This window comes from Filicampus tigris, chromosome 1, assembly GCF_054856515.1.
Source record: "Filicampus tigris isolate MCC_2025a chromosome 1, RoL_Ftig_1.0, whole genome shotgun sequence".
Classification (NCBI taxonomy): Eukaryota; Metazoa; Chordata; class Actinopteri; order Syngnathiformes; family Syngnathidae; genus Filicampus; species Filicampus tigris.
Genome location: NC_141217.1, coordinates 16,772,082 through 16,800,036, shown reverse-complemented (window position 1 = coordinate 16,800,036; position 27,955 = coordinate 16,772,082). Strand labels below are relative to the sequence as shown.

The 27,955-nt window shown below is 43.9% G+C and overlaps 2 protein-coding genes across 7 annotated transcripts; both read right to left on the bottom strand.

Moving 5' to 3' along the window:
- Positions 1-162: 162 nt before the first annotated feature.
- On the bottom strand, positions 163-19,680 carry baz2a (bromodomain adjacent to zinc finger domain, 2A). 5 transcript variants are annotated; one of them, XM_086017819.1, is made up of 30 exons: positions 19,486-19,680; positions 17,803-17,926; positions 16,996-17,709; positions 12,636-14,384; positions 12,238-12,510; positions 11,778-12,161; positions 11,185-11,245; positions 10,895-11,003; positions 10,718-10,819; positions 10,358-10,580; positions 10,175-10,236; positions 10,034-10,099; positions 9,550-9,936; positions 9,082-9,336; positions 8,778-8,992; positions 8,630-8,704; positions 8,376-8,541; positions 8,221-8,283; positions 7,993-8,137; positions 7,325-7,884; positions 6,904-7,246; positions 6,616-6,771; positions 6,383-6,543; positions 6,030-6,095; positions 5,666-5,949; positions 5,446-5,581; positions 4,118-4,264; positions 3,759-4,000; positions 3,532-3,675; positions 163-2,720 (listed from the first exon to the last, which is right to left on the bottom strand). In XM_086017819.1, exons 2-30 carry the CDS (start codon positions 17,924-17,926, stop codon positions 2,561-2,563), a joined length of 7,572 nt encoding a protein of 2,523 aa, XP_085873945.1. In that variant the 5' UTR covers positions 19,486-19,680; the 3' UTR covers positions 163-2,560. The 5 variants fall into 5 exon arrangements, with proteins under 5 accessions (XP_085873945.1, XP_085873937.1, XP_085873962.1 ...); XM_086017811.1 differs by lacking the exon at positions 19,486-19,680 and adding an exon at positions 19,030-19,256; XM_086017836.1 differs by lacking the exon at positions 19,486-19,680 and adding an exon at positions 19,030-19,256 and having other exon boundaries at positions 11,784-12,161.
- A 338-nt stretch (positions 19,681-20,018) lies between these two features.
- On the bottom strand, positions 20,019-25,137 carry LOC147153023 (prostaglandin E synthase 3-like). 2 transcript variants are annotated; one of them, XM_086017798.1, is made up of 9 exons: positions 25,051-25,137; positions 24,841-24,910; positions 23,768-23,881; positions 23,366-23,435; positions 23,196-23,294; positions 23,031-23,117; positions 21,175-21,228; positions 21,035-21,062; positions 20,019-20,939 (listed from the first exon to the last, which is right to left on the bottom strand). In XM_086017798.1, exons 2-9 carry the CDS (start codon positions 24,858-24,860, stop codon positions 20,920-20,922), a joined length of 492 nt encoding a protein of 163 aa, XP_085873924.1. In that variant the 5' UTR covers positions 24,861-24,910; positions 25,051-25,137; the 3' UTR covers positions 20,019-20,919. The 2 variants fall into 2 exon arrangements, with proteins under 2 accessions (XP_085873924.1, XP_085873915.1); XM_086017789.1 differs by lacking the exon at positions 25,051-25,137 and having other exon boundaries at positions 24,841-24,989.
- Between the last annotated feature and the right edge of the window lie 2,818 nt (positions 25,138-27,955).

Below are 27,955 nucleotides of genomic sequence, written 5' to 3'. Positions count from 1 at the left end.
TGCTGATAAAGGGCACAACACAGGGAAGTATATCTATACTTTTTAATATCATAATAATGCCATAATGGGAAAAGCAATAAAGATTTCCCCCCACCCAACAGCACCCTCAGTAGATCTGGTGGGTCACTGTTCAATTCAAATCGCATGCAAAATTGCTGGTGGCGGCAGAACCAAAAACACATGTAGAATGACTTTAAAAAAAGTATTCATTCCTTGAGCTTTTTTCTCTCTTGGTATTAGATCCTCTGATTTAAAAGATTTTTGCAATCTGAATTTTATTTGATGGATCTGCACAAAATAGTCAATGACAAATACATACATTCAACAAAAAAACTGAAAATTGACATATGGATATATATTCACCCCATTGTTACGATCCCCCCCAAAAACTCTAGTGCAAGAAATAATCTTAAAAGTCAAACAAAAGTGTTACATGATCTTTCCGTATATACAAACACACCATTTCTCAAAGGTCCCAGTGGCTGCACCACCAAAGCGAGGCACCGCCAGCCCAACACAGACTAAAGGAGCTCCCCCAAAAAAATCTGGGACAAAGTTGGTGAGAAATACAAGTCAGGGTTGAGTTTAAAAAAATGTATCAAAATCTGATGATACACAGGAGTACCATCATTTTAATCATAATCAAATGGCACGGCTACAAATCTGCCAAGAAAGGGCTGTGCACCAAAACCCACAAAGGGTGGGCTCCCAAAATGGATGAAGAGTAAAATTGATCTCCTTGGCCAACAAGGAAAACTATGTGGTGCGCAAGCAACTCATCTAATCACTCCAAGAACATCGTCACCACAGTGAAACATGGCATTTTTTCTTCATTCCTGAAACTCATCATCCTGCTGAATTGAGGGAAAGCTGGTCGGTGTTAAATACAATGACGTTCTTGATGAAAACTTGTACTAGTCTGTAGGTGACTTCCATCAAATTGTGTGTCAGAGATCCTTTGAAATGTTCATGGTCCTTCAAAAATCGCGCACAATAGAAAAAGCTTCCCTGTGCATTGTTGCGCCGATTTAAGGACTGTACTTGCATTCCGAAGATTACAAATGAAGGTGATGGTTACTTATCCCAGCATGCACTGGTCAAGACGATGCTGGAAAAGTTTGGAAGACCACAAAGCCAAACTACTATTTTTTTTTTTTTTTTATTCAACTCACAGTACATTCTACAGATGCACAAATGTTACATCACCTTAATACAACAGAGTCTTGTAATACATCCTGTTAAAAATGAATTGGTCCTAAAAATATAAAGGAACAAAATTTCATGTCACCAAAACTGTACATTATTAAAAAGTCACATAACACCACATTTGGTTTTCTGGTCTTTTTTTTTTTTTTTTTATCGTATTTTTGAATAGGAATAATGTGTATTTTCTACAAGCTGATCTGAGGTCAGTGTAAGAAATACGTTTAAATAAACGCTGGCCTGCCATGGGGTCCCGCCGCAGTCACATAATGAGCAGTGCCCCGTCCAAAGCTGGCCCACGAACAGCACAAAAAGTGACGGAAAAGAAAAATGTAACCAGGCGGGAATGTGGCCAGTGCTTCGGAGCTCTTCTGCAATTCTACTTTGTACAATATTATGACCAAAGTTGGAAATTTGCACGTTTTCAGACAAATACTCTAGTCCGTTTACAACAAGTGTATTTTACACACACCTCTCATCTGTCTCAAGAGCAAGCGTTCAGTGTGGGTGCCTCTATAACAGATCCTTTAACAAAGCACTAACGAGTGCAAGTAGCACAGTTCTATACAATCTGCGTACAGCCTGCTGTGTCACTCGACAGCGAAAGCCACTTGGACTGACAGACATCAGAGGTCCTCCAGTGTCTTTCACACAGCAGCAGTGTGAACGTGTATGTGCGTGGCGAAGTGGCGGTTACACAAATTGTTCTCGTGGGTTCTTTTCGTTAAACTGGCCGTTTTCATACATCGTCTAGACAAGTCTATGAGGTTATCTGTACACATTCACTACACGCTATTGCTATTAAATAATCCCAGCTATCGTCATCTTTATATATTTATATATAGAATATATAATAAAAATATATTGAGCCCAAAAAAAAAAACAAAAAAAAACAAAAATTCTAGGGGCATAAGACCACATTACAATTCATTTGAACATGTAAGAAAGGGCCTAGCTCTCTTTTTTTTTGGGGGGGTTACTAAGCAGGTCCAGTACGCAGTCGCTCAAATGGAAAAATGCAATGAAAATGAGAGATCCCAATAGAGCGACGCAAAGCCTTGCCCATCCTCGGGACATGTGAAAGCGTGTGGAGCGAGGACGCACTCGAAACTGAAGTGAGGGTGCTTGGGAATGAAATTCAAGTCAGATCAGTTGCAGGGCTTAAGATGAGCCCCCGCAAAAAGAAAAAAACAAAAAACAACAATAGCGGGGAAAAATGACTACGCAGATACCTACACATGGGAAGAATACACATAGCTGGAGAAACCTGACAGTCTTAGTAGTAACACCTCTTGCATGGTTGGTGAAAGCACCAACAGTCATCAAGTTCCGCCACCGGTGGGAATCTTGCAGGGTTCTATTTCTCCTTGTTTGAATAGAACTCTGCCCAGCGGCTCTCAAAGAAGCGCCGCATGGAGTGTCCCGCCATCCCCACCTCAGAGGTGTCCTCGTTGAACAGCTCACAGTTGCTGAAGACCAGCTGAGCATCCGCCGCAAACTCCTCACAGCTGCAGTACCTGGCACACGGAATGTTGAGAGTTTAGGGCAACATTGTTTAAAAAAATAAAAAAATAAAAAATAAAAAAAATGGGGGGGAGGGGGGGCCTCGAGCCCGCCACACACAAAGCGCACAGAGCATTGGAACTGTTTTTTGTGAGTAGCCGACCATTCATACTGAAGACGTGGGTTTCAGATCAAAAGCTGAATGAGAAAAGTTCATTTGGATCATAAGCAGATCCTTCTTTCTCCATAATTTGACCTTTCCATCACTTTCAGAGAGGTTCATCTTCCTCTCGTCAGTCCATAAAACTTTGTTCCAAAACCTTTGTGACTCATCTCCATATTTGGTTGCAAGCTCGCATCTAATGCAGATGAGCGGTTTGCATCGTATGGTACGGCCTGTATATTTCTTCTCTCAAAGTCTTCTTCCAACAGCCGATTGTGATACCTTCTCAGGTCTTCAGGTTTTCTTAACAGCAAATGCAGGTTTCATATGTGAAACCCAAAGGCAAAAACAAGCACTATCTAATGCTTAACTGAGTAACTAGAAACAGCCATCAGTCACATACGTTCCAATAACTTGAAAAGTGGGTGGCTTCAAATAAAAAGGTGCTCAGTCCTGAGTTACCCAACACATCTAGCTATAAATGCCATGAAATAAAATCTGGAATTCTGAAGTTTTCTTATTCGACTTTTGATCAGAAAACCAAATACTTTTGGAAGGGACTGTAATTGTTCATAGCATTAATATGAATTACTATTGTTGTAATTGTATTTTTATTTCATTCCGTAGGGACGTCCGCATTGCTGAGTGTGCAGTAGCCTCACCCCCCCTGCAGCAGCCTCTCTCTCATGGTAAGGAAGTCCATGGGGTTCTTGACAATGCGCCGGTAACCCGGCACCAGGCGGGGGTTAACGGGCTCAAGGAACGGCCAAGCATCTGCGTGAGCCTCCATTTCCATTAGGATGATCCTAGGAAAAAAATCAAAAATAAAACAGGGGATTAACATCAATTCACTAAGGAGTACTGATCAAGAATGAAGGCAAGGACGCACTCGCAGAAAGTGAGGTCCGGCTGGTTACGTGTTGTCATGCGACGCCGTTTGGCCGCCCCGCCTTCTCCTGAATGACGCGAGGATGAAGGGGCTGCCGCCGGTGGGGCACTCGCCGCCTCCTTGTGCCGTGTGGCCATACCAGAGCTCCGCCGTGTTGTTGTATCGTCGTCCGAGCTGTTCTCTTCGTATCGCTTCTTTTTCACCCTGGTCCGCTTTTTGGAATGCGGCGATGCACTTTCCTCCTGAGGCATAGACCAAGAGGAGGATAAGCGCGCTGATGAGTGATAAGACTATGTACTGGGAAAGAACCACTGTAAAAGGCGAGCTGATCTCAGTCTGCTTCTGGGTCGGGTTCTAACCTTGGCAACACAAGTTGGACAAAACCAGTCTCCCTCGGGCACCTGGGTGATCTTGGGCCTCAGGCAGTACATGTGGCATCCCCGATCGCAGCCATCGCACAGGAGCAGACAGTCATCATTGTCTCCTTTCCTACAGATCTGGCATGTCTGGAGCCAAGAGTCATGGTGGAAAGTTGGAAAAGAAAGTGTAGAGCTGAGTGTGGGGTTTCGCAATATGGCTAGAAAATTACGAATGGGAGAGTACATGCGGCCTCATTTCAATTTGATTTGTATTGGGTATTCAGGTCTGTGGCCGCTGACAGTCCAGTCACCTATACCAAAGCGCCCTCTTGTGGTCGTACATTTTTCTCAGTAAATTTCATCCGTCAGTTCTCTCATATGACCATTAAGATGCAATCTTTGCAAGTACATGCCTGTTTATAACGCTTATATTTAGAGTGTATCATTAGTGTCATGTAATGTTCGCTTGCTAACTAATATTCTGCATGGCTGACATGTCCATATATTAATGCTCAGAAGTGCATTATTAGTGTGCACTGTGCAGCTAACTCACTTTGGGTGGTGGTATGATGACTTTCTCCAACATAGTGTTCCTTGCATACATGTATTTTACAAATGTACCTGCTTTCACCGACTGAGGAAAAATAGAATATTATTCAGTGCATTTATATGGTCATTTTTCCTGCTAAATGCAGCAAAGACAACATAGCACTTTTACCTACTCATGTGTAGGGCTGCAACTGTCCAATATTTTGGTATTTGGATATCCAACTGAAAATTCTATCAAATAATACGGTATTCAGACATATACACATCTATACATATACACACACACACAACCATATATATATAAATATATACACGTATATATATGTATATGTATATATACACACATGTACATACAATAGCAACATGTATACAAGCAAAAAAAAAGTATATGTATATGTTTATATACGTATACATATACTTTTGCTTGGTTAAAGAACAGTTAAAAATACAGTATACAAAAACTGTTTTACATCAACATTTTGTACTTAAATTTAAACTGTGCATAGCAGCTCACTATTTTCCTCTCTAGAAACAGTGAGACTTTATGCAAATCGCTCCCCATAGGAGGTTGTCAGCCAACAGCCTTTGAAAAGTAATACAAAGCCTCTATGAGGTATTTGAGCGCTGCTAGCGCAGCCGCTGCTAAGCACCGGCCAGTATACTGTCAGTGTAATTAGTTGAGCTACGAACAGCACTCAAAGAAAAAAAAAATTAAAAGAGAACCATCCTGCTTTTTACTCGACCAGCGCTACCTGTGAGTCAAGTCTGAACTTTCTTACCACTTTAGTCACAGATCTCTCCCAGGCGATAGCTTTCTCAAGCTGCAGCAAACACAGGCACAGCTGAGGGGCACTGCGGCAGCGATCTAGGGCCTGCCGCCATGTTCTGAGCCTAGACGTGATTTCACTTTCCAGACTGGGACAGGAGAAAAGCGGCAAAACAAAAGATTCGGTGTTAACCACAGACAAAAGGAGAAAGCCCCGCATCTCTCCTTCCTACCTGATGACATCCATAGGTTGCTCTTCTCCTGGTGTCGGCGTGAGAGGAGCGAGGCGCATCACCTCGGCAGGGTTCCAGAGCGGCTCCTTCAGGTAGCGCCTCTCGATGTTCCGCTCAAGATTGGCAAGGCGCAGCACAGCCAAGTCCAGCGGATGAGTGGCGATGCGAGGCAAGCCGGACCACTCCTTCTTGGTTCGGACGATCCAGTCATCACGTGGGTCGGCGTCGTGTTCGTAGTACTGGAGGTCATCCCGGGTGGAGTCCCGCTCTGGGACTGTGTAGGGCTTAAGAGAAAGAGCGTGCATGGTGGTTAAGCATAAATAATAAAGTGTGTTGTCGGTCAATAGCCTGGTTTTCTAACAACCTGAAACTCGACAGCTGGTGCTTCTGTGCTGGATTCAGCGTCGTTGACTATACTCTGAGGAGGAGCCTTAAACAGACACAAAAGGACAAAAGCAGTTTATTTGGCGTTGCTCTAACTCAGGGGTGGGCAACTAAGGTCATCGAGGGCCACTGTCCTGCCTGTTTTACGTGTCTCCCAGCTACAATTATCCAGCTTCTGCAGAGCTTGCGGATTATTTGAATCAGGTGAGTTGGAGAAGGGAGACATCTAAAACAGGCAGGAGAGTGGCCCTCGAGGACTGCAGTTGCTCAACCCTGCTCTATCTAAAGCCTTTTCGTTCCTTCACGGTTGATCTTGTTTCTGTGATTTCTCACTTTCAGATGGAGGTCAGCAGCAACGACTCGCTGCTCCAGGTCCTCCACCCACCGGAGGGCGCTGTTGTCGGTCTCCATTGCCTTTTCCTGTACTTGCCATGGTTGCTGCAGAGCCTCGAGCAGTCCCTCCTTCTGCTCTTCCTTTATCTCAAACATAGAATCTAGCAGGAGAGCAACAACTACTTCAAATAAAGTTCAGCTGTTGAGTTTTAAGCGTCTCCATTTGCGCTCACCACTGACAGCTCTGGTACACATCTCCGTTAAACTCTCCATGTGTTTGGCCAGGTGTTTATGGAGCACCTTTTCCCTGATGCCTCTTGGATGGAGAGCCTGCAATGTGCTAAACAGCTCGTCTGGATCCTTGATCCACCACCAGCCGCGCACCATTGCTGCAAGAAAGATTATACCGCACTTCACTAGATGAATTCATAGTATTAATTATCACTAATAACAGGGGTGGCACTAAACGAAACATTTGATATTCTATTGCAAACATTCTATATAAAGCGTGTTGTGCTTACATGCTGGTATGGGCTTAACTACCAACTGTATGAAGTACTGCTGCTCGAGCTCTTGGAAAGCACAAGTGGGAGGGCGCCCTCTGCGTTTGGCTGCGGCTCCCCGCGGCCCCCTGCGAGCGGGGCTACTGCCTCTACTGCCCCTCCTCCGCCTGCGGCCTGGCCTGGCGCGGGTGGTCGGGGTCCGTGTCGCAGGGGGGCTTTGAGCAGAAGGAAGGGGAGGAGCCGGTGGAGGCGTACAATCGGGAAGAGAGAATGTTTGTGTCGCGGCGGAGAGTTCCTCTGGCGCCGCCGGGGTATCTGGGTCGTTCGGCGCTTCGTCAACAGATGCCATGAGTACATCCGACTGAGATTAAGAGAAAAATCATTGTTACCCCACACGTGATTAGATGTTAACTTTGTTTTGGCCAAAACAGCAGCTAACCTGTATGAGTGGGGCATCAAGTGTGGGCGCTGCACTTGGCACTTGAGGCTCACTCAGAGGCTTTTCATCACTTGGTTCTTTGAACGACTGGCCCTGATTCTCTGCCTCATCCATCACTCGCTCCTCTGGTTGACTGCCCTCTAGAGGTTCTGCTGTGTCAGCGTCGCTGGGTACTGCATGCCTCGACTGGCTCAGCCAATTCAGAAAAGCAGACTGCGAGAGATCTTGAGTCACCGTGGTGACCGGAGACACCGGGCCTTCGTCTCCTGCTGACCGGACGCTACTTCGGCGCTGGCGCCGGATCTTTGCTGTGCGGAGGTGGAGCTCCACTTCGGGTTTGATTTTTCGGGGCCGCCCTCGTCCTTTTTGGCTGCTCATAAGGGATGCGGTGCCAGGGAGACAGTCGTCCTCTGGGGACAATGTCTGGGCTTGAGGGGTTTCAGGGGCAGGTGAGGACGGAGTATCATGAGGTGGAGTAGTGGGCACAGGCGCCTCCTCTGTTTTGGGCTCTTTTTTGAGGAAAGCGACTGGCACCTCTGCTATAACAACGTCCCCCGAGGCTGCGGCGCAAGCAAGGAAAAGAAAAGAAAAGAAAAAAAGATACATCAATCCGGTGATGCGTTTAAAGTCTTAGTAGTTTTCCTATTAACGTATTCATTCAGACTCACTCAGAAGCTCTTCAGGACCCTCAACTAGGACTCCTCCGAGATGAGGGAGAGCCAAGTACCTACGCCTGTAACGATCCTGGCCCAACATTACAGCCCGCATGGAATGCGACGACTGAAGCAGCTTTTTACGGAAGAACGCTTGCCGCTGTGAACGACCAATGAGTCAACGATAAACTTCCGACAACGTTATGGACTTTAAATAATGTTTCTGAAAAGAATTTGCCTTACCTTGCTTAGCTTATCTATCTGCCTTTCCAGTTCATGGACACTGGCATTGGTAGGGCTTTCACTCTGTCGAAAAAAAATATTAAAAAAATAATAATAAATAATAGAGAAGTGTCAAATGTTCATTTATGGCGTTTGCAGTTTCAGCGCATACATACATCACTTATTTTGGGTTCCTCTTTGCGGCCACGCCGGTTACTTTTCTCCACACTCTCCTCCAGACCGAGTGTCTCCTCTTCAGCCACTCGGGCACTGCGCCGTCTTTCCTCTAAACACAGTTGTTCTTCTGAGCGGCCAGTGCGACGCGCAAGTGCAGCTTTCAGCCTACAAGATGGAAAACATTCAACATCTGAGGCATACACAGTACTATGTTTTTTTTTCATCCGGGGCGCCTTAAGATTGTGCGCCTTACTTGCGAAGTTTGCCCTCAATAATCCACTTGTTCTTCCTATAGGCCGCCATGTTCTCGAGCGTGTTGTCAATGTCACTATGTGGATGTGAGAAGCTTTTTAGTCAGGAATAACCTTTTCAAACCAAAAATCATGAGAAGCTTTTCATACCTTGTCACTTTGTTGCTACCGTTGAGCTCCTCCACCACAAAACCGAGCACGGCTGCCTTGGTTTCGGGAGGCAAGGCATGAAAGGATTTGGTCCTCAATGTGTTGCATACCTCCGTCTCATAGCCATGAGATTCCAGAAAGATGCGCAGTACCTCGGAAACTGTGCTGCGAGTCAGCTGCAGTTCAACCAGCTTATCCCCAAGGATCTTTACTGACTGATGGTGGAGAGTAAAAAGCAAAGCTTAGTAACTCCTTTAATTGAAATCAAAAATAAATTAAAAAAATCTCAAGCTACATTACACACTTGATAATATGATGGCAGGCCCGGATCACGGAGCGCAGCTTCCATTAGTTTTATGAGCAGATCTTGGACCTCTCCCTGGCTTTCGCCGATGTCGAGCAGACCTTCTTGCAAGGTTGCGAGACTGGGGATGTCCTTGGGGACATTAAGCCCAATCAGCTTTCCGTAAGCGTGAAGAAACTCGACCACTGCCAGGCAGTGGGCAAAGGCTGTGCCTGAGAGAATCACACCAGGGACGCGGGACAGCTCTGGCAGGGGCTACAAGAGGAAAAGCCATTATGATCGCTCATATCTGCAACCACGGTGAGAAAATTGTTGAACTTATTCACTGTCAGGCATTTTCAGACCCTCTTTTAGCTTAACATCTGAAAAAAATATCAATACGTTTCTGGGATTGAATGGTTGTACTGGTAACAGACAAATCAATATGTCAATGGCAGTGAATGAGTTAAATAAAACATCAAAACTCACTTTGTGGTCAGTGAGACACATGTCTTCAGTGGGTTTCCTCAGCTCTTCTAAAATGAGCTGTTGCCTCCTGCGCTCCTCCAGCCGTCTCTGCGTCTGCACTCTCCTCTCTGCGGATTTCTTGGCTGCCAGGGCGGCCCGAGCTGCTGCCTCCGCCTCAGCCTGAGCTTTGGCCAGAGCCTTGGCTTTACCGCGAGCACTCAGCACCCTCTTGCCCTGGGCTATTCGCTCTTCATCTGTCTGCTGGACAGGAGGCGGGACCTCAACCTTGACGGACCTCCGTCTACCGGGCTTCTTAGGCTCGTCAACAGACTGTGATGCAAGCTCAGTTGTCTGTGGGGCTGCCGATTCTTGGGGTTCAGCCTTCACTTCCAAACTCTTGGTCTCTTGCTGTAGCAGAAACCCAGGTCAGGAAATAAAAGTTGTGGCAAAAAAAAAAAAAAAAAATCATGCAAGGTCACTGAAAATTAATTTTGAGCAAATCTACCTTTGCTCTCTTTTTGTCCTCTCTTGTCTTCTTAATCTTGGCATCCTCCCTTCTCCTTATTCGGGCCTGAGTGATTCATACAAAAATCGGAATTGGACATCGTCACATCAATTTAACAATTACACAACTCCGAGTACAAACCTTCCGCTTCATCTTCTTCTTGATCTTTGTCATTTTCTCCTTTTCTTCCTCCGTGAGTGTTTCTGCAATCACAGAATGTAAGAATAGTTTACTTGAATGTCACGTTCCCTGCATCAAGCTTGCACTACCGCAACTACAAGCCATACCAAACAACATCATTTAAACCTGATCACAGTCACTCACCCTTATCTTCAAGTCTCTTCAACAGTTTGGCATCAACTTTACTGAGGAAGTCAATCATCTTGGGTTTCGGGGGTCTACCTGGCCGGCGGGCCTGCCCTGCCTTCAGGCCACGAACCCTGCTTGGTTTCTCTTTATCGGGGTTGGGCGGTCGACCACGCCTGCCAGTGATGGCCATGATCATAGAGGGAACCTCCTCGTTAGCCAAGAGAAACCACTTCACACCCTGCCACACATCATAAAGAAAGAACATGTGTCACTGTTTAATGTGTTTTGAAAACATGCCATTTGTAAACAAAATAACCAAATAGTTCAATTTCAAATGGACAACCCATGAAATGTATAAACCGCAATGTGAATAACCTCAGGACTTTCCCTTTCTTCATAAAAGTCTCCAACAGGCATGCGCGGGCTGAAACTGAAGTGTTCTCTGGTGACAACGCCACCCTGGTGTTTCTTCAAGTACTGAGTGACAAAAAGGACATGATCAATAAAATGTGTCACCGACAAATACAAATGTCTTCGAGGGTGCAAAATTACCTTGATAACTTCCGGGAACTGCTTCATTCTTCTTCCGCAAGGTGTGTAATACCAGGTCTCGCCCTTCATGCGATCATTCACCTTCTTCACGCGAATTTCTCTCTTCCATCTATCATCAAGAGAGCTTTATTACATCATATCAAAGGATTTCAAATGTTCCTTTAGAATATGACGAGCTTTTAAAGATGCAGAAAACAGTGGCTACTTTCAATTGAATGAACTTCATCTAGTCTGAATCTGCACTTCATTTTTCAATCTATAGCCCAAGTAAACAGTGATAAGCATGTTACCCATGCAGCAGAGGAAACTGGACCTGCTGTTCTGTTGCAACCCTCCTCTTGATAGATTCACCTGTTCAAACAACAACAGCAAAACAAACACACACAAGGGTCAACGCATGATTGTTAAAACTAGGCGCGGGAATCTGAACCTCACGATTCGATCCGATTTTGAGGCTCCCGATTCGATTCAAGTCCGATTCAGAGGCTTATGATTCAATTTGATTCCGATTCATCACTACATTGACTTACATTTTATAGTCCATGTAAAACACTGGTACCGTTTTTAAAACAAACAAAAAAAACTCAAGGGGGAGCAAGGATTTATAGTTCACACTTTGACTTGGCTCCGCTCGTATGAGGTTTTGCTTGTTCCGCCATCTTGTCACGTATTAGCTTAGCCTGGCACAGACGTCTGATGTACAAACACACGTAATCGCTTGTGCATGCTTTTAGTTTGTTTTTCAAATTTAAACTTGAAATATCGATTATTAATACCTGTGAATCCATTCAGAATCTTTTTAATACGCCGAACGATGCATTGAATAAAGGATTATCGTTCCCACCCCTAGTTAAAACTGTGATTAAACAAAACATTCTCTTACCTTTACCTGCCGTGCCACTTTCATCTTCCTTGTCCTCAGCACCACTGGCAACAGCTCCGGCATCATCTTTTCGTGGGGTCATGTCCTTTCCATTTTGCTCATGCTTCCTCGATCTTTTAATCTTCTTGGGCTTGTCAAAGGGCGAGCTGATGGCTGAAGTGTTGGCAAGAACTGCGTCAATTGCGGCTGTGATTGAGTCAATTTCCTCAGTTGGAGGCTGAGTCTGGCCACATCCGTCAACTTTCCCTTTGACCTGTTCTGGTCTAAGAGACGCCTTTCTCTTCCTTCCCTTGGGTACCTCCTCTTTGTTGTCACCTTCGTCAGCCTTGATCTTCTCCACCTTGGGTGTACGACCACGGGGTTTTCTTTTGGCCTCCTCAGGAGCTTGAAAAATAGAGAAATGCAAATTTTACCAAGATTTTAGAAGTCACATTTTATAAGTAACAAGAACCCCGAATACCTGATTTACTAATCCATAAAGCCTTTGGAGACTGGGGTTTGGAAGCTTTTCCTTGGTTTTTCAGATGCCCTCCTATGGCTGACAAAACTTGATCTGTGACTGGCTGCAGTGGGTGTACAGCAGGACTTTGTGCTGGGGTACTGAAGGCAATGAAGTTCTCATCTCTCATCTTGAAACTCGGGGGACTCGTGATCTCGACTGCTGTGGGTGTTTTGCCAAATGCATCCGAGTCTGGTGTATGATGACCGTGGGGAGGCCAGCCTGCTTCCGTCCCTGCACAAAGACATTGTATTATTTTCCAAACACTATGACTATGCTTTATATAATTTCTAAAAGAAAACACAACCGCCAGTTTTGTTTTTTTATTTTTTTTATTTCGAATTTAAAAAAACAAATACCTTGGTGACGTGGACGAGATGCCCCAAATGAAGTATTGTTCAGGGAAGACTCCATTATGGACTCTGCCTCAGAGAATTCATGGGTGGAGTTCAGACTTGAATAATCCACAGATGACCTGCCATCTCTAGTGGTCTCATTAACTGAAGACGGTTGCTCTTCTGTGTGAGATGTGCCATTTCCAAGGTGGAAGCTGTTGCCAAAGCTGCTAGAATCGTGTCTGCGTGAGGTGCTGTTAGTAGAGGACTTATCCAGGAGGGAACTGATATGGATTCTTGATGGCGTGCTGTAAAATGAACTGTCACCATATTGGGAGGCGGTGAGCGAAGAGTGGTCAAAATTTGTTTCAACAGTCACTGAGGAGTGTCTGGCGCTGGGACAGTGAAGAGGCGGTGACATTCTGCTTGGGGTCTGCTCTGCATTTAGTACATCACCCACGTTGTCGGTGGCCATGGGCTCCTTTTGTATCTTGCTGGGCTGTCGCTCAGTCAGCAAAGGTTGTCCTGGAAGATCAGCTGATTTCTCAGGGTCAGAAACTTCGTGCGTCTTCACTTTGCCTGACTCAAGATGAGGGCGCCATTCTTCCGCCATTGTGCCCTTTCCAGGTACTAAGCCTTTCCCCTTGTGACTGTGACCATGGTGGTCTGGCAACAGAGGCAGCTGATTTAGCACACTGACAGGAGATGAACTGGAAAGATGCTGTCCAGAGACAGAACTGTGAATCATTTCGGTAGATGTTGCAAGAGGCACGGATTCCAAGGCAAGAGGGATAGGAACTGGTGCAGTCCTGGAGCCTTGCGTGGTTCGCAGAGGTAGGGTAGTGTGAGGTCTGGTTGAGGGACTGTCATGGGCTGACTGGGAGGGCGAAGTGAGCCCCTCCGGGGGTGGGGATACGGAGGCAATGGCTCGACCAGAGCCAACAGCTGACGCAGCGTACAAGGAGTCATGCTGGGGCATGGCCGCGTGCTCACTGCCAGCAGAAGGCATTCCATGTGTTGATAGCAACCGGCCAGAAGATGACCCTCCTGATGGTGACGCTATCGAAGGATCACATATTGATAGGTTCGAGTTTACAGCTGGCATCAGCGGCAGCTTGGAGCCTTGAACCATTTGTTGAAGAGATGAGATGGGTGTAGAACCAGAGTAAGAAGATGTGGACACTATGGCAGGTGCCAAGACAGCCGTTACTGGTCCAGAAACTGGATGATGCACCCGAGACTCGGATGAAGCAGAGGAAGAAACCCAAGGAGGTCCAGAAACACCGTCAGTCAAGCCTGGAGGTGGACAAAACTTTGGATGTGTTGTGGGTGAGGAGGAAGAAGAGGACCCCACCAGCAGCTGTTTAGATCCAGGAAGTGTTATCTCAGTAGCAGGAGGGGGAAAAGGAGGTGAAGAATGCCTGGGGGGAGGAACTGATGATGACAGGGGTGGAGTAGATTTGACATCAGGGAAAGAACCAACAGTGGATGAAGGGGAAGCCATGGGAGATTCAACAGCAGGAGCACCAGACACCTTCAAAGACGTCGTCGCGGAAGATAAGGATTCAGTGAGTGTTGTCCGTGGAGGTGTACTTGCTCCAGTCCCTCTGATGCCCTCTGGTGGTTGGGCGGTTGGCTGTTCAGATTCCTCATGATGATCAATTGTATGTCTGACAGAAGGTGAGGAAGAGTCGGGAGGCCTGAGAGCAACAGCTGTCTCCTCTGGGCGATTGCCATCTGCGTTTGCCTCTTTGTCTTCCTCCCTCGTATGCACTAAGAAAAAATACCAGATCAAATGTGTATATCGATAGATCTATACGTGCACACACGACGCCCTATAATCAACGCCTTCCGAATGTGTGAGCGCACACCCGAGCCTGCCTTGATAGAAGGACCATTTTCCATTCTACATCAAAGTCGGCGCGCGCATTATTGACTCAAAACAACGAGAGACACACGGGTGGCTGTGAGGATGTTTTTTTTTTTTTGTGTGTGGAGTTGTTATAGTTTTTAAATAGTTTCAAACAACATCAACATACCTAGCTGTTGTGTGTACAGGTGTACCAATCGGTATGGAACAAGCCATTTCAGAAACACCAAAGGAGGCTGCGGCTGAAAGCTATTTTACGTACAGATTGGACCGAGGACATAATCGTGAATGCCCGCGTTTGCTGTGCTTATTTCATATTTGCAAAGTTATTATTACCATTTGGTTTAACATGGCCTGAAATGTTAAGTGGTCCGGAATTGTGGAATAATGAGAAGGTGTTTCCTACGAGTGCTAGCTAGTAACTGGTAGCTAACTCATTCAGCTAGGAGCTTCTGTGCACAGTAGCTCCACCTAACTTTAGCGCTTAATTCATTAGCATTGTTGTTTGTGAGGTTTACCTAAGCCGCTTTTTCCTGGGCATCCTAGAAACCTCAGCAACTTCAAACGGATCCCTACAATGCAATCCCACCGACATCATTGTCAAAAAAAAATTGACGACATTCTCAGTCCCCTTTTATATAATAAGCAACAAAAACTAGCAGACTAGCTGTTTACATTACTGACCCTGCCATTCAAGTAGAGTTAACTGTGAGGATGTAGTTCTCCTTTCCGTTGACGATTGCCCAAGCAGGGCTCACAGTTGTCTCTCTAATGTAAACACTAGCTTTCTCCACTAAATAAAGATGAATATCTGGCCATTGGGCCACATTGTAACATCTTCCTCCCACTATGCGATCCCGTAAGGATCAGAAAGTTGCTTTCCATCTGCACTTTTTAAAATTTTCGCCATCCTTTACAGATAGACGGCTTGTGTACTGATTAACAAAGCCTGACGTTCTCTCTGCTTGAATAATGCGGGCGCATCCTAACTGCGTCAGCTATATTTACAAACTGAAAATGGGTCTATGGTAGCAGCAACACTGTCAATGAGTCGCAATTACTTTTCTTTTGGGGGGGGCACTTCTATCAAGTCTGACCACTTTTTCGCCCCTCTCTGTCCTCCTCGTCATGCATGCTTTTTTTCCTGTTCATTGCCAAGGCCATCAAACTATATATGCTTCCTTATTTCTACTGGGTTAATTGTTGTCATGAGTCACCTTTCACAAAGCATTGGCCTGCATTGCTCATTCATTTTCATGTATTGCTCTGCATTGACCATATATGGTTAGATTTTGGCATGCAGAGAGCGATGTCCACATGCGGGTTCCCGAGTGCTTTGAATTATCTAGGGAAAATGGCCTAAAGGTGTTTGTATACATAGTTTGATAGATTACGATTTTTTTTTTTGGGTCGTATGACATTTTCAGATTTTGTGTCAGTGTATTTTTAGCACAAATCCGACACACTCTTTGATAAGTGAGGCCCCATGTCTTTGTGATAAAGACAAAATTAGATAATTCATTTTATTTATTTTTTTAAAAACCATTATATGCGTTTATATATATATATATATATATATATATATATATATATATATATATATATATATATATATATATATATAAAATATTTTTTTAGGTTTTCAGGAGGGGAAAATAAAATAATTGAAATAATGTGGTTGAACATTATTCCCCTCTTTTAACTGGGTTGTGGCTGGAGTCAGAATTAACTCCACATATTCAAACTCATGTTAAATAGTTTTCAGCACACAGCTGCCACTGTTTAATATACACAAAATTTCACATGTACTTGTAGGCTTTTCCTGGCATTTTTCTTTTGAGCAAACACTGACTGCATGATGATTCCACCACAATGATTCGCTGCAGATGTTTTTTTTTATGATCAACAGAACACAATAGTGTTTGCACCAAACTTATTTTTGTGATTAGGATATAGTAAATATTATGATTTAGAATAAGAATAAGAATGCCTTTATTGATCCCACAGTGGGGAAATTTTCACCACAGTGGGAAAATTATGGCCAAAAGATGCAGTTTCTCTTTAGATGGACCTGAGTCCTTCCTTATACTAGGTGGTGGGAATCACGAACATTTCGAAACAAGAGTGTCACAATATATATTTTTTTAAATAAAGCCTAGGAAGCTAAAAATGCCAGGAAAAGCCTACTAGAACATCTAAATTTTATTTGGGATAAATCAGTGGCACTTGATATGGTGGCAGGTGTCTGACTTCCATTTAACATGAGTTTGAATGTGGTTGGCCACATCCCAGTCATGAGGATGAACACACTTGTGCAACCACATTTTAATTGGTTGTTTTTACTTCACAAAAAGATTTTTTTTCAGTTGAGTTGTACAAGTTATAGGTCACATAATTGGTGGAAAATGTGTTGAAAAGAGTTGTCCTGGTCTACTATTTATATGACAAAAACCTGACATTTAAACAAGGGTGTGTAGACTATTTACATCCAATGTAGCTGTGTGGAGAGCTCACCTTGGATGGAAGCAGACATGTTACTCCCATGGGGGGTCTTTTCCCTGCTCATGGGAGATCCTCCGTCATGCACGGCCGATGGTGACGTCACTGCTCTCGAGGGTGCCCCCTCTTTGTCATGTGGGGGCGCAAAATTCTGCATCCTCTGACCTGTAGACTGTTTTGGGTGCTGGGGAGATGGCATAGATGTGTGCTGCTGCTGGTAGTACGGCATCCCATTTGACATCACACCATAATGCTGCGGGAGGTGAAGGGGTGGCCGCGGGTGGGAATGGAGGTGATGCTGTGATGACGGAGGGGACTGACTCTCATACGTCCCATACATGCTGCGGGAAGTGTAAGCGGCAGCCTGTGGAGCAGGGTTACTTCTGTTCCAGAACTGACTGCTAGTAGGGGGCATGCTTGATGGACCTGCCATTGATGATTGCTGGGAACTCTCCATATCCCCATTCAGTTGGTATGGTCCTTGAGCCTGGAAGTGATGTTGTGACTGAGGCTGCACCAAGCCCGATGCCGGCTGCTTCTGGTGCAAGCTGTGCCCAGGAGATGTCGCCATGGTTGGACTGTACTGAGGATGTCCTCCCCACAGGTAGCCCATGCTGCTCTGGTGGTGGTTGCTGATATGTGGGTAAGGACTGGAAGGAGGTTGGGAAGCAGGTGCACTAGACCCTAGTACAGTAGTGATGCCATTCACATTCATTTCGCCATTCATATCTGTCAAGTATAGGAAACATTTGCAGACAGATTTTAGAAAGTAAAACAAAATGAACATCCCCTTGATGGATGATTAAATTTATAGATACTCACTCTTTCCTTGCTGAGGAAAACTCATGGAGGAACCATTAGTATAAAGAGAATCCCCTGAGGAGCGTTTCAGTCCTGAGTTTGCAGAGGAATGGGTGCCATAGTTGAAATGATTATTTGCCTCCATCTATTAAAACGTACAAAAAATCAAACATGTTAATGCACACAAAGGATGCAAAGCGCAACAATTAAAAACAAGATTTTCAACACACGTGCGTCACCATTTTCCTGTACTGTACTATTATTTAATTTAATTATATACACGGTTGGCGCGTATTTACTGCCTGATAAAGTTGGTTAAGTGTCTCGCCTCTTGTCAGCACCATTTTGCTCCCAACAACAAGCGTCAAAATGTCGCAGCCAGCTACAGCGAGGAGCAGAGATGCCAGCGAGGCCCAGCAATACACAACGCGAACGCGGAATAAACCCCAAACAGGCTCGTCATTTCGGCTGATGAGACGCTGCTAAAGCATGTATACAGTACAAGCTCCGTGGTAAACGTTAACAGACGTAAAGATGCGGCCTCTTCCAATTCATAACGAAGTGACCAGTTCGACAACATTCACCCAAGAAGTCTGATTTATGTCCCTCGCTCTAACCCAAGTAACCCTCTAAATACTTGATTTCCTAATTCATCGAGGCCATTACAAGCGCCGCTTAGCTAACGCGGCGCTAGCTTCATTCTCACGAGAACAATTCACGACAGAGCGATGCTCGTCTTGTTTTCGAACGTGCTAAATGTGAGTCCAAGACATCAGATAGTGTGGTTTCCATTAACACCGGAGAAAAACACCATCATCTCGGTTCCAAGGTTATTATGCTAAATCATCACAATGGAAACTAGCGAGTCAATGCTAGCCAAAGAAGCTAACCGATAGCGTCCTTTGCGTTTAGTCACCAGGGCTTCCTCGACGTTAGTCGACAGCCCGGCTGCAGGTCCGGTGAATCCACCACCACGCTGTTCTGTATCCACGATGACCTCCAGTAATGTATATTTTTAAATATTTGTAAGCATACCGCAGTGCCAATCCTAAAGAGGGGAACGGTTAAAAACTCGGCTCTTTAACAGCTGGGTGCGCGGTGCCTTTTGTTCGTCGGCTAATGTTAGCTAGCAGCCTGATGAAGTTACATTGTTTACGCCGAACGCACACGGGCAATTTTCCCAGAGCATCCTCCTCCCACACTGCGCTTTCTAAACTTGTATTGGGACCTCAAGCGCAACTAGCAAACCTTTCATTCCGCGGATCTCGAAGGAACGGGTGTCTCAACCCGGCGTCGTAGCAGGAATCGAAAAGAAGATGGCACCGCGATAAATAATAACTCTCCTCTAACATTTGGGTTTTAAATTAGCAAACATGGCTGGTATAGTCCTGTGCAGCCATGATTACAGAGCGTGAGCGCCAGCTGCGTGAGCTTCGGCGCAATGATCGCCGACATCCGGTCAAATTACGCCACCGCTTCAAAGTAAAATCCCTTGTGACGTATGAACAGTAGTTATGTCGTTACTACCCTTTGTCACGCTTCGAAAAGTAATAATAGCAAACTATCCACAGAGCGTTTTAATTTGAAATTTGCGCGGATTAATTAGTCTGAGTTAACATAATTAGGTTATCATCAATAAACAGTAGTTCTAATTTTTGCTGGGATTTAACAGGTGGAGAATTGGCAAATATTGAAGTCACTTACATTTTAAACAAGTTCGGTATAAAAACAGGACACATAGTGTACTGTACGTTACTTCATTTTGTTGCGATGGGCGAGAGGAAATCAAGCCCAAAGAGGAAGCGACCGGGCTAAGGAAGTTTCTGTGTCCAAGCGACAGCAAAAGCAACACGACCGCTTTCAATTTACTTATTTTTAAGTAACGAAATCTCTAGCATGTATACGCGAGTGGCACAACGGTATAACGGCAATAGATGAAAGTATAAAGTACCATCAAAGAGAAGTTCCGAAAGCCCTGACGTCAGTAGCCGGCGATGTAACTTCATCACCTCGGAATTTTCGGTTTCTAGATGGTGGTTCACAAAACTTTTTGCAGCACTTTAAGCACCTATCTTTCACCGCTGCAGATACATCAAAGATAGTCAACATTATCCTGTGAGTCATGGTGAAATTATCATTTTAGCACATATGTACAACAGTTAAATTATCCAACCAAGGTTCCCCATCCCATGTCTGTTAAGTCAAAACAAGTTAATTTTTATGAGCAAGAGAGCATCCAGGATTTCTTAAACAGTTTATTAGAAATATGTAGACAAAAAAAAATGAATGTCCACTGTAAAGCAACATCATGTCCCCCCAAACATTTTGTTGACAGTGCAAATAGAATTTGGTCATAACACATCACTGCATCTCTCCAACAAGGTTCTGTTTTAGATTTTGTGTGTGAGATGTGATGCTGAAGCACAACCAAACTTCAAGCCTGCTGCTGCACATAATTTCAACTTGATCCTGCAGGCTGAGTGCGTGTATGTTGGAGAGAGGAACAGTTAAGATATTCAAATGATTGAACTCCATTTACGATATTCAATTAGATGGTCGTCTGACAGATGAAACATGTTTGCCATGACTTCATATAAACAAGGAGTAAAGGGAAACATGTAAGCAGAAAATTGAAGTTACAGAAACAACAGACCGGCTTCATGGTCATCTAATTCACGGCACATGGAAGGCTTTAGAGGGACCCCAACTAATGTTTATTTGATTGGATTTTTTTTTTTTTTTCAAACAGAGGAAACTACACTAATTACCTAACTTAAAACCACAACATTTGACAAAGGTTTTACTAATCATAAACCACAATTCTGTTGTTGTCAATCTGATCAACACATATTGCTCAATTGAGGACAAGCATTTCCATCCATTAAGGTGTGCTTCGTTGGTCATAACAGTAAAGCAAGATACCTGACGTGCAGTAGAGCAAATGGAAGTGGAGATAGCTGCTCTGTAAATTACCATGCATGTCAACCTTCACAGGAGCGTAGAGCAGAGGCTATGCATTTAATTATGGCTGCCGACTCAGTACATTATTTTTTTCCACTGCCTTTAAAAAAGTGTAAAAGTGTCGATTTCATTTGTCTGCTGATCTTCTTTTCCTTTCCTTCCAGAGTATCAGGCTCTCTATTCCAAATCTGGCATTTCTGAAAGTAGGGAGAACATACAGTTACACTTTCCATTCCACAAGCTCCCATCAGTAAGTGGCTGAGAACTTGATACATAGGAAAGGACTTCTTACTTTCGTCATCGCTGTCTGCAGACTCATCCTGGGAAAAGAAAATGTGAGAGAGAAAAAGAATAAAAAAAATCAAGTAAAACATGGTATGATAGATGCCAATCTTGTGGCTGAAACTGGTTAAAAATAAAAATGATTCTTACATCGTCACCATCGAGATCAGGTTGGAAATCATCACCTCCCATGTTATTCATCATCTGTAACATGAAAAGTGGAAAAAGTTTTTTAGAAAAAGTCATCCTCTCCTTTCCCTCGTTATGTTGAGACCTCCACAAAGCAATCAGTCCCATGGATGACTCCAAAGTTGTTTTAAACCAACTTATCACATAATTTAAAGTAGATCTGTTTGTTCCTGAGTAAAACTTCTACCTCCACAAAATCTTCACACACCCCTTCTACCAATCCTTTGAGGATGTGTAACAGACACAGAAAGGTTTCTAGAGTATTACTGACACCTGGTGGTGCTTTTATGGACAGAGCTCTAATTGTACACAATGGCCCATATTGTACAGGCAGAGTTCAAGCTCGTCACACTTTTCCAGAGGCCATCACTGGTGCCCTTCAGTGGTGGTATCACAATTTCATTTCATTTACTCACTTTCCTGTTTTTTGGTTTGTTTTACATGTAGCAACAAGCCCACAAAGCTGAACTCTTCAAATAGGAGTGAAAGGGCACACTGTGATTTTGTTTGTGATTTTCCACAAACAATGCCACATTTAGAGTCATCACTACAACAGGTGATTGACATGTGAGAGAGTCCTGTTGAATGTGACTACTTTGGTATCACTAATATTACCAACTCCACCCCCATGCAAATGTGTTGAGGTTAGCTTGTTGTCTTTGCCCTTGGCAAGCGTTCCGGTTTCTCATGTGGCCCCTTTGCAAAATTAATTGCTCAACTCTGCTGTAAAAGTATAAGAGCCAATATTGTTTGTTGTAGAAAAGTTGAATTAATTGCTTGTTTGTTAAAAAATACATGAGAAAAGGATATATGTGTGAGAGATATCATGAGTCTTTTATGTTCCTTACAACTTTTAACTTTTTTTTTTTTTTACATTGACTTAAGAATAACTGCATGCACAAACTCTGGTCAGCAAAAATATACATTACGCTCATAATCGTGTTTTGTCGAAACTTAGTTTATTAACACAAAGTGATCAGCTTTCCCCTGAAGTGAACGGGGAGCTGTGGTCTGAAGCGGAAGGATGGGGTTGGCAGCCAATGGTGATATAGGATGGTCGACAATGTTATTTAAAAGAGGAAAGTCAACCCAAAGATATATTTTTTCAAGCATATGTTCTATGCAGGCTCACTAGTTTAAATAAGGAATTCTGATTAACGTTGCTTTTGTGGAATATGAGTTCAGCAGCAAAATCCAGTCATTTTTAGCCATCTCAGGGGGCGGCCATTTTGTCACTTCTGTCGACTGAAAATGACATCACAGTTGCTCAGGGCTCAGATAACAACCAATCATGGCTCAGCTTCAGAGTACAGTGAGTTGTGATTGGTCGTTACCTGAGCAACTGTGATGTCATTTTCAGTCGACAGAAGTGACAAAATGGCCACCCCCTGAGAAGGCGAAAAACGGATGGATTTTTCTGCTTAACTCCTATTTCATATTAATCATATTTCCTTATTTCAACTAGTGGGCCTGCATAGAACATATTGAAAAAAATGTTTGGGTTGTCTTTCCCTTTAAATATAAAAATTAACAGATGCATAAAATAAGCAATACAATTCACATTATGGTCAATTCTGCGTTATGAACTTTTGACATCAATACCAGCCCACAAAGTTGGGGGACCACTGCTATAAATGTGCGGTGAGCAAAAATTTGCTCATCTCATATATTGTGGTTGTTAGAACTCACGTGTTTTCTGTTGAACAAAATTTTTCCCAAAATTTGAGTTAACCTCAAACCGTACGACTTCTGGTGTGTTGGACTGTTTGATGAGCTTTCACTGTTCTAAAAGAGGAATGTATCGTTTGAGTGCTTACATCTGAAAATTGATCAAAGTTGCCCATCTCCTCCTCCGAGTCGTCCTCCCACTCTTTCCAGTTGTTAAAGTCAACACTGAGCCATCTCTGCAGGGGAGACACACCCCATAAAGTCATCTAACCAGTCAGGTGCATTTTAAACGGCGTCTTGAAAAGGCAACCAACCTGAGGCTTTTCTTTGGAAAGCCTGGGCCATGATTTGCCCGGGTCTGCTTTCCGCAAGTAGCACAACACGGATCTATCTGTGCGTTTGTGTTTGGATTCCTGCATTTAAGGACAGTGATGGTGAGGGGTTAAAGAAAGCTAAATGGCCAATGCATCTTAACAATACTTACATTTTGATCGATGGCATCAAAGAGTTCTATTTCATTTTCATGTTTGACATTGTCAGTTCCTCCAACACAACTGTGGGAAAACACGCACACACGATTACAGAATGCAGCCTCACCTGTCCTATTTGTTTGTCTTTGAATCTGATGTCCTTCATGTTGCTGGTTTCATGCATTCAACCAACCAGAGCAAACGTGTTAACTCCGCCTGATATTACGAATACATGCATATTGGCTATTTGAATTGTTCAATGCTTTGGGCTACCGTTGTGTTTGTCAAGTGAATATTCTCGCTTCGTGACACAGTTAAGATGACAGATCCAATGTGTGTGGCATAGTCTTATGAAGAAAAACATTCAAGACAGTTTAGCAGCCAGATTGTCCACAATAAGTATTACACATACATACCTGAAAATACATTTAGTTTTATCAAAAGTGACCAAAACATCTTTGCTGTCCACTACACAGAACTCTATAAAAACAGAGTCCCTCCTGTCGTACCACTTGGCACTTGCTGGATGCCTGTGAAGAAACAGTAATGAGAGCAAAGAAATTCGTTTGAATGCATTTAACAATATTTGCATGGTACTTTGTCGATTTACAAAAGAGGACTCAAATATGCGAGAGGCTCAGAATTAGAACTTTTCTGCTTAATGTAATTGAATACATTTAAAATTAAATGTAAATGTAATAAACGCCATAATAGATAACAGAAGATCACAGTTCTGGTGTAACAGTCCTCTACTAAAGAAATAAAAAATCCGTATCTGGTGACGACAGTGTAAAGTTACAATGGGCCTCAGTATCAAAACACTAACTAATCAAACTAAACATACACATTTTGGGTAGAATGTGCAACTCGTTAGAGACGGCAAACGGCCCATTGTTTGCTGGAAAATCTGAATACGCTGCTTGTTAATGGCCACTTTCCTCTACAATCAACGCGTGGACCACATCAGGGGCCAAATCAATTTACTCCTCATGGAATTGAAGAGAATGTAAATATATAATTGCATCAAACTACGTTAATAAATTCCGCATTTTTAATATATTGCTATACTGCTAAATGTACAAGATAAACAACGCTACAGTCCTAACTTTGACACAGATGCGATCCTCATTAGAACCAGAGATCGCCGGCTCGAATGTCGTTGAATGAATTCTCTGTGCTAGCCAAGCTAACAGTAGAGTTAGTTGAGCCATGCGGTGCACCTGACATACGCCATAACGTCATACAAAAGCCGCCGCAGTCCCAAAGAATCCTCGCATACGACAGTAAGCGACAGTAGCCAAAGTATTTGAAAGATTAGCCTGAAATTGTCAGGCAGTTTGCAAGTTAATGGTAGCTCGCAGTTGACCGAGGTAAAGGCCAGCATCCCGCCATTACCGCAGCATGTTGTCGGGCGGCTAACATTAGCCGGCTACACAAGCACAATTTCCACTTTTGCGCCGGAACCCGAGCCGTGTGTTACACAACTTACGTGTCTTGACGAGATGTCATTGTCTTTCTCGCAGACAGAAGAGTCTCGTGTCAAAAGAGCGCTTTATTGCCTGTGGAGAGAAGAAACGTTTGCCACACACAGGCAGCGCAAAACGTCAGCACCAGCCAGTGAGGAGAAACAAGAGTGGATTTTACGTAGTGTGGGTTGGAGAATAGCGACGGAGGGAGGCGCACGTCGGCCCTACTCGACCTTTCTAGAGCTTTCAGCCGCAGCTGCGGCGGGTGGTGTCGACTGTCGAGGGCAGAGGCCTAAGTTCTTTCCCGTCCTTTTAATCATTAGTCCATTTTTTTACTGCAATAAATAAATAAATCAAAACATTTAAACCAGAACATAAAACTCACTGAGACCAATGTCTCTTTTCCAAAGATGATCTAACCAAGAAGAAAAGTGGGCAAAAATGTTGTCATATTTCGTGTTCAAAACAATGGAATGGTCTGTGATAAGTTTTTTAGCAAAAGAATGAAGCTGAGATCTTGAGGTCTCAGTTTCCTTAAAGAGACGGTTGGGCCGGATGGCCACGTTTTCACTAACAAGTTCATTTTATATATTTTTTGATCAGGAAAATGAAAAAAGTTGTCACTTTCTATTTTATCAATACATTTGGGAGGAATTAGGAAATAAGTGACTCTATGAATAACGCCCCTTGTTAATGAGCAGAATGGCCGCGCCCCCTACCGTTCTATCCTTGTTCGGCCGGAGTCACGCGAGGGACCGATTCCAAACTCTCCATTGGAAATCATTGAACTTTCATTGCTTATAACGTCCAAAAACGGCGATCAATTGGCGCCAAAATTTATGTGGACATCTCTACTAATGCCCACTTCAACATATCAAAAGGAGTAACCTCTCCGTGGCTGATTTATATGAGAATGAGGAAATGTGGAAGTCAGCAGAGCTACATAGGCTGGAATCAGCGCACACTGCTTCTTTGCTTAAAAAAACAAACAATGCTTCTTTGCTGATCACGGTTAGGACGGGCGAGGCATTAAACACCAGTCAGGATATTTACAGTGATTGAAGTGGAAATGAGACGTGCACATTTATTTGGATGAGGAGTGCCCCAGATTTTCGGCTTACAACGCGCCGTCCAATTTGGAAGGTAATGGCCGAAATGGCACATTCTAATGCGGCCACACTCTCGGCTGTGCAGTCAGCCTCGCTGGAACTTTTCGTTCGCTGTTCGATGAGGGCTTTTGTCACTCTGAAGCCGCTCAGGCAGAAGGGGGCTGCAAGCAAAAAGCAATGTTCCAATTTCCAATGTCAAGCTCGCCCAAGTGTCCCTTTAAAGGGACACAGTGTCAACCATGTGATGACATTTTGCTTGCACCTCTGCTGAAGAAATTGGTAGTAGACTTGCAAAGTATGGTCTCTCTGAGGCACCGTAGTGTATGTGCACGCGCTTTAAACTTAATCATTTCATTCTATTTGTTTCCCACGAAATGGCACAAAATACTGGAGAGAGATGTACGGGAATCAGAAATTAAGGCAGCTATTAAAGCAGAAGTCAACCCAAACATATTTTTTTCAAGAATATGTTCCCAGCAGGCCCACTAGTTGAAACATTGCATTCTGATTAATTTTACGTTTGTGGAATTTAAATTAAGCAGCAAAATGCACTCGTTTTTAGCTGACCTGTTTGCTGAATCTGAGCCGTGATTGGTCGTTGTGAGCAGTTGTGATGTCATTTTCAGACGACAGAAGACAAAATGGCCGCCCCCGGAGATGGCTAAAAACAAGTTATTCCACAAACGCACTATTTATCAGAATGCCCCATTTCAACTAGTGGACTTGCTTCGAACATATTCTTGAAAAAAAAATGTTTGCGTTGGCTTCCCCTTTAAAGCACTCACTACTGGCAGAGCACCGGGACAGGATGATTTTAGTATGGACTTTTACAAATGTTTCCAGGAAACTTTAACCCCAATTTTTGACATTATACAGGGATATTATTGCCACACAATCTGTGCCTTACAGTATGAATATAGCAGTCATCTCTCCTAAAAAAAAAGTGATGAATTTGACAGTACAAGGGTTCTGCCCAATACCAGCGATATTGTCATTTCCACTCATTTTCACTATATTAATGATATAGCTGAAGTTTCCAGATGTTAGGAAGCAGTAAAGCCAAACCACCGAGAATAATGAAGAAAGAAAAAAGGCCAAAGTTATTTTGACACACCTTTTGGCCGACATTTAAAAAGTTAACACAAGCTCATTTATTCCGTCCTTCAACTTAAGTGTGGAAACTTCAAACCAGAGCTGGGCGTATTACAAAAAATTCCCGGTTATCGCCTTCCGCCTGTAGCGTAGGTACCCTTTCGCCGACCGTCTATCCGTCTTGTTGTCCATTGGTGAGAAAGCAAGAGCTAACACGACGGCCGATTGGCGGAGCTCGTGTACTTCTCTGGCTCCCGATTGGTTGGCAGAGTTGTGGTCGGCGTCAGCGTGACCGGACAGGTACACTCGAGGCATGGGTCGAGGTCAGCAGGGATCCAAAGCAGAAAGCACAAAGAGGCATACACATGTTCAATTGTACGTCATGCACTTCTCTTTTGTGCCATGACGTGGCGGTCGCAAGTCAGCCACATATCAAGAAGGTGCGACCTCACCCAAGGTGCGCTTGCAGATGTAGTTCTTCTTGATAGTGCAGGGGGCGTCGTTCAAGTTACCACTATGATAGCCCCAAATCTCAACACAGTATTCGTTCCCGTCCGCGTTGTTCGGCTGACAATAATTCCAGTTCCTGCAACAGACCAGCTTTGACAAGAGCTGGCGGCAAGAGAGCTGCCCTTAAGCCGCCTTTGCCTTTCACGCACGACGTAGTGGCCGGAGGAGTTGCTGGCGTTTTAGCAGGACTGGGCCACGTGGGGGCACCAGCCGCAGGTAGGACATTTTGGCAGAACACTGTCAAACATCTCAAGGTGGTCACAAGACGAGTGTATAGATGGCGGTCTGACTTTCTGCTTCCCTCAGAAAAGTTCACTTTGGTCTTTCACAACTTTGGTCTTTAAAAATCAAATTATTCGTGTAGTGATTGTTTTCTCAAACGCAACTTATTTGTCAATGCAGTGATTTTCTTCTTGTACAGTGTGCT

What these genes read in the sequence shown, in the direction of transcription:
- baz2a (XM_086017819.1), bottom strand. Translation starts at nt 17,926, where the DNA reads ATGGAGGCAAATAATCATTTCAACTATGGCACCCATTCCTCTGCAAAC. An exon ending in AGAAGAAGATGAAGCGGAAG is followed by an intron (nt 10,100 to 10,174) that starts GTTTGTACTCGG and finishes TGAATCACTCAG; the next exon opens with GCCCGAATAAGGAGAAGGGA. An exon ending in TGTGTCTCACTGACCACAAA is followed by an intron (nt 9,337 to 9,549) that starts GTGAGTTTTGAT and finishes TTCCTCTTGTAG; the next exon opens with CCCCTGCCAGAGCTGTCCCG.
- LOC147153023 (XM_086017798.1), bottom strand. Translation starts at nt 24,860, where the DNA reads ATGACATCTCGTCAAGACAC. An exon ending in TTTCCAAAGAAAAGCCTCAG is followed by an intron (nt 23,118 to 23,195) that starts GTTGGTTGCCTT and finishes TCTCCCCTGCAG; the next exon opens with AGATGGCTCAGTGTTGACTT. An exon ending in ACTTTGATCAATTTTCAGAT is followed by an intron (nt 21,229 to 23,030) that starts GTAAGCACTCAA and finishes TTCATGTTACAG; the next exon opens with ATGATGAATAACATGGGAGG.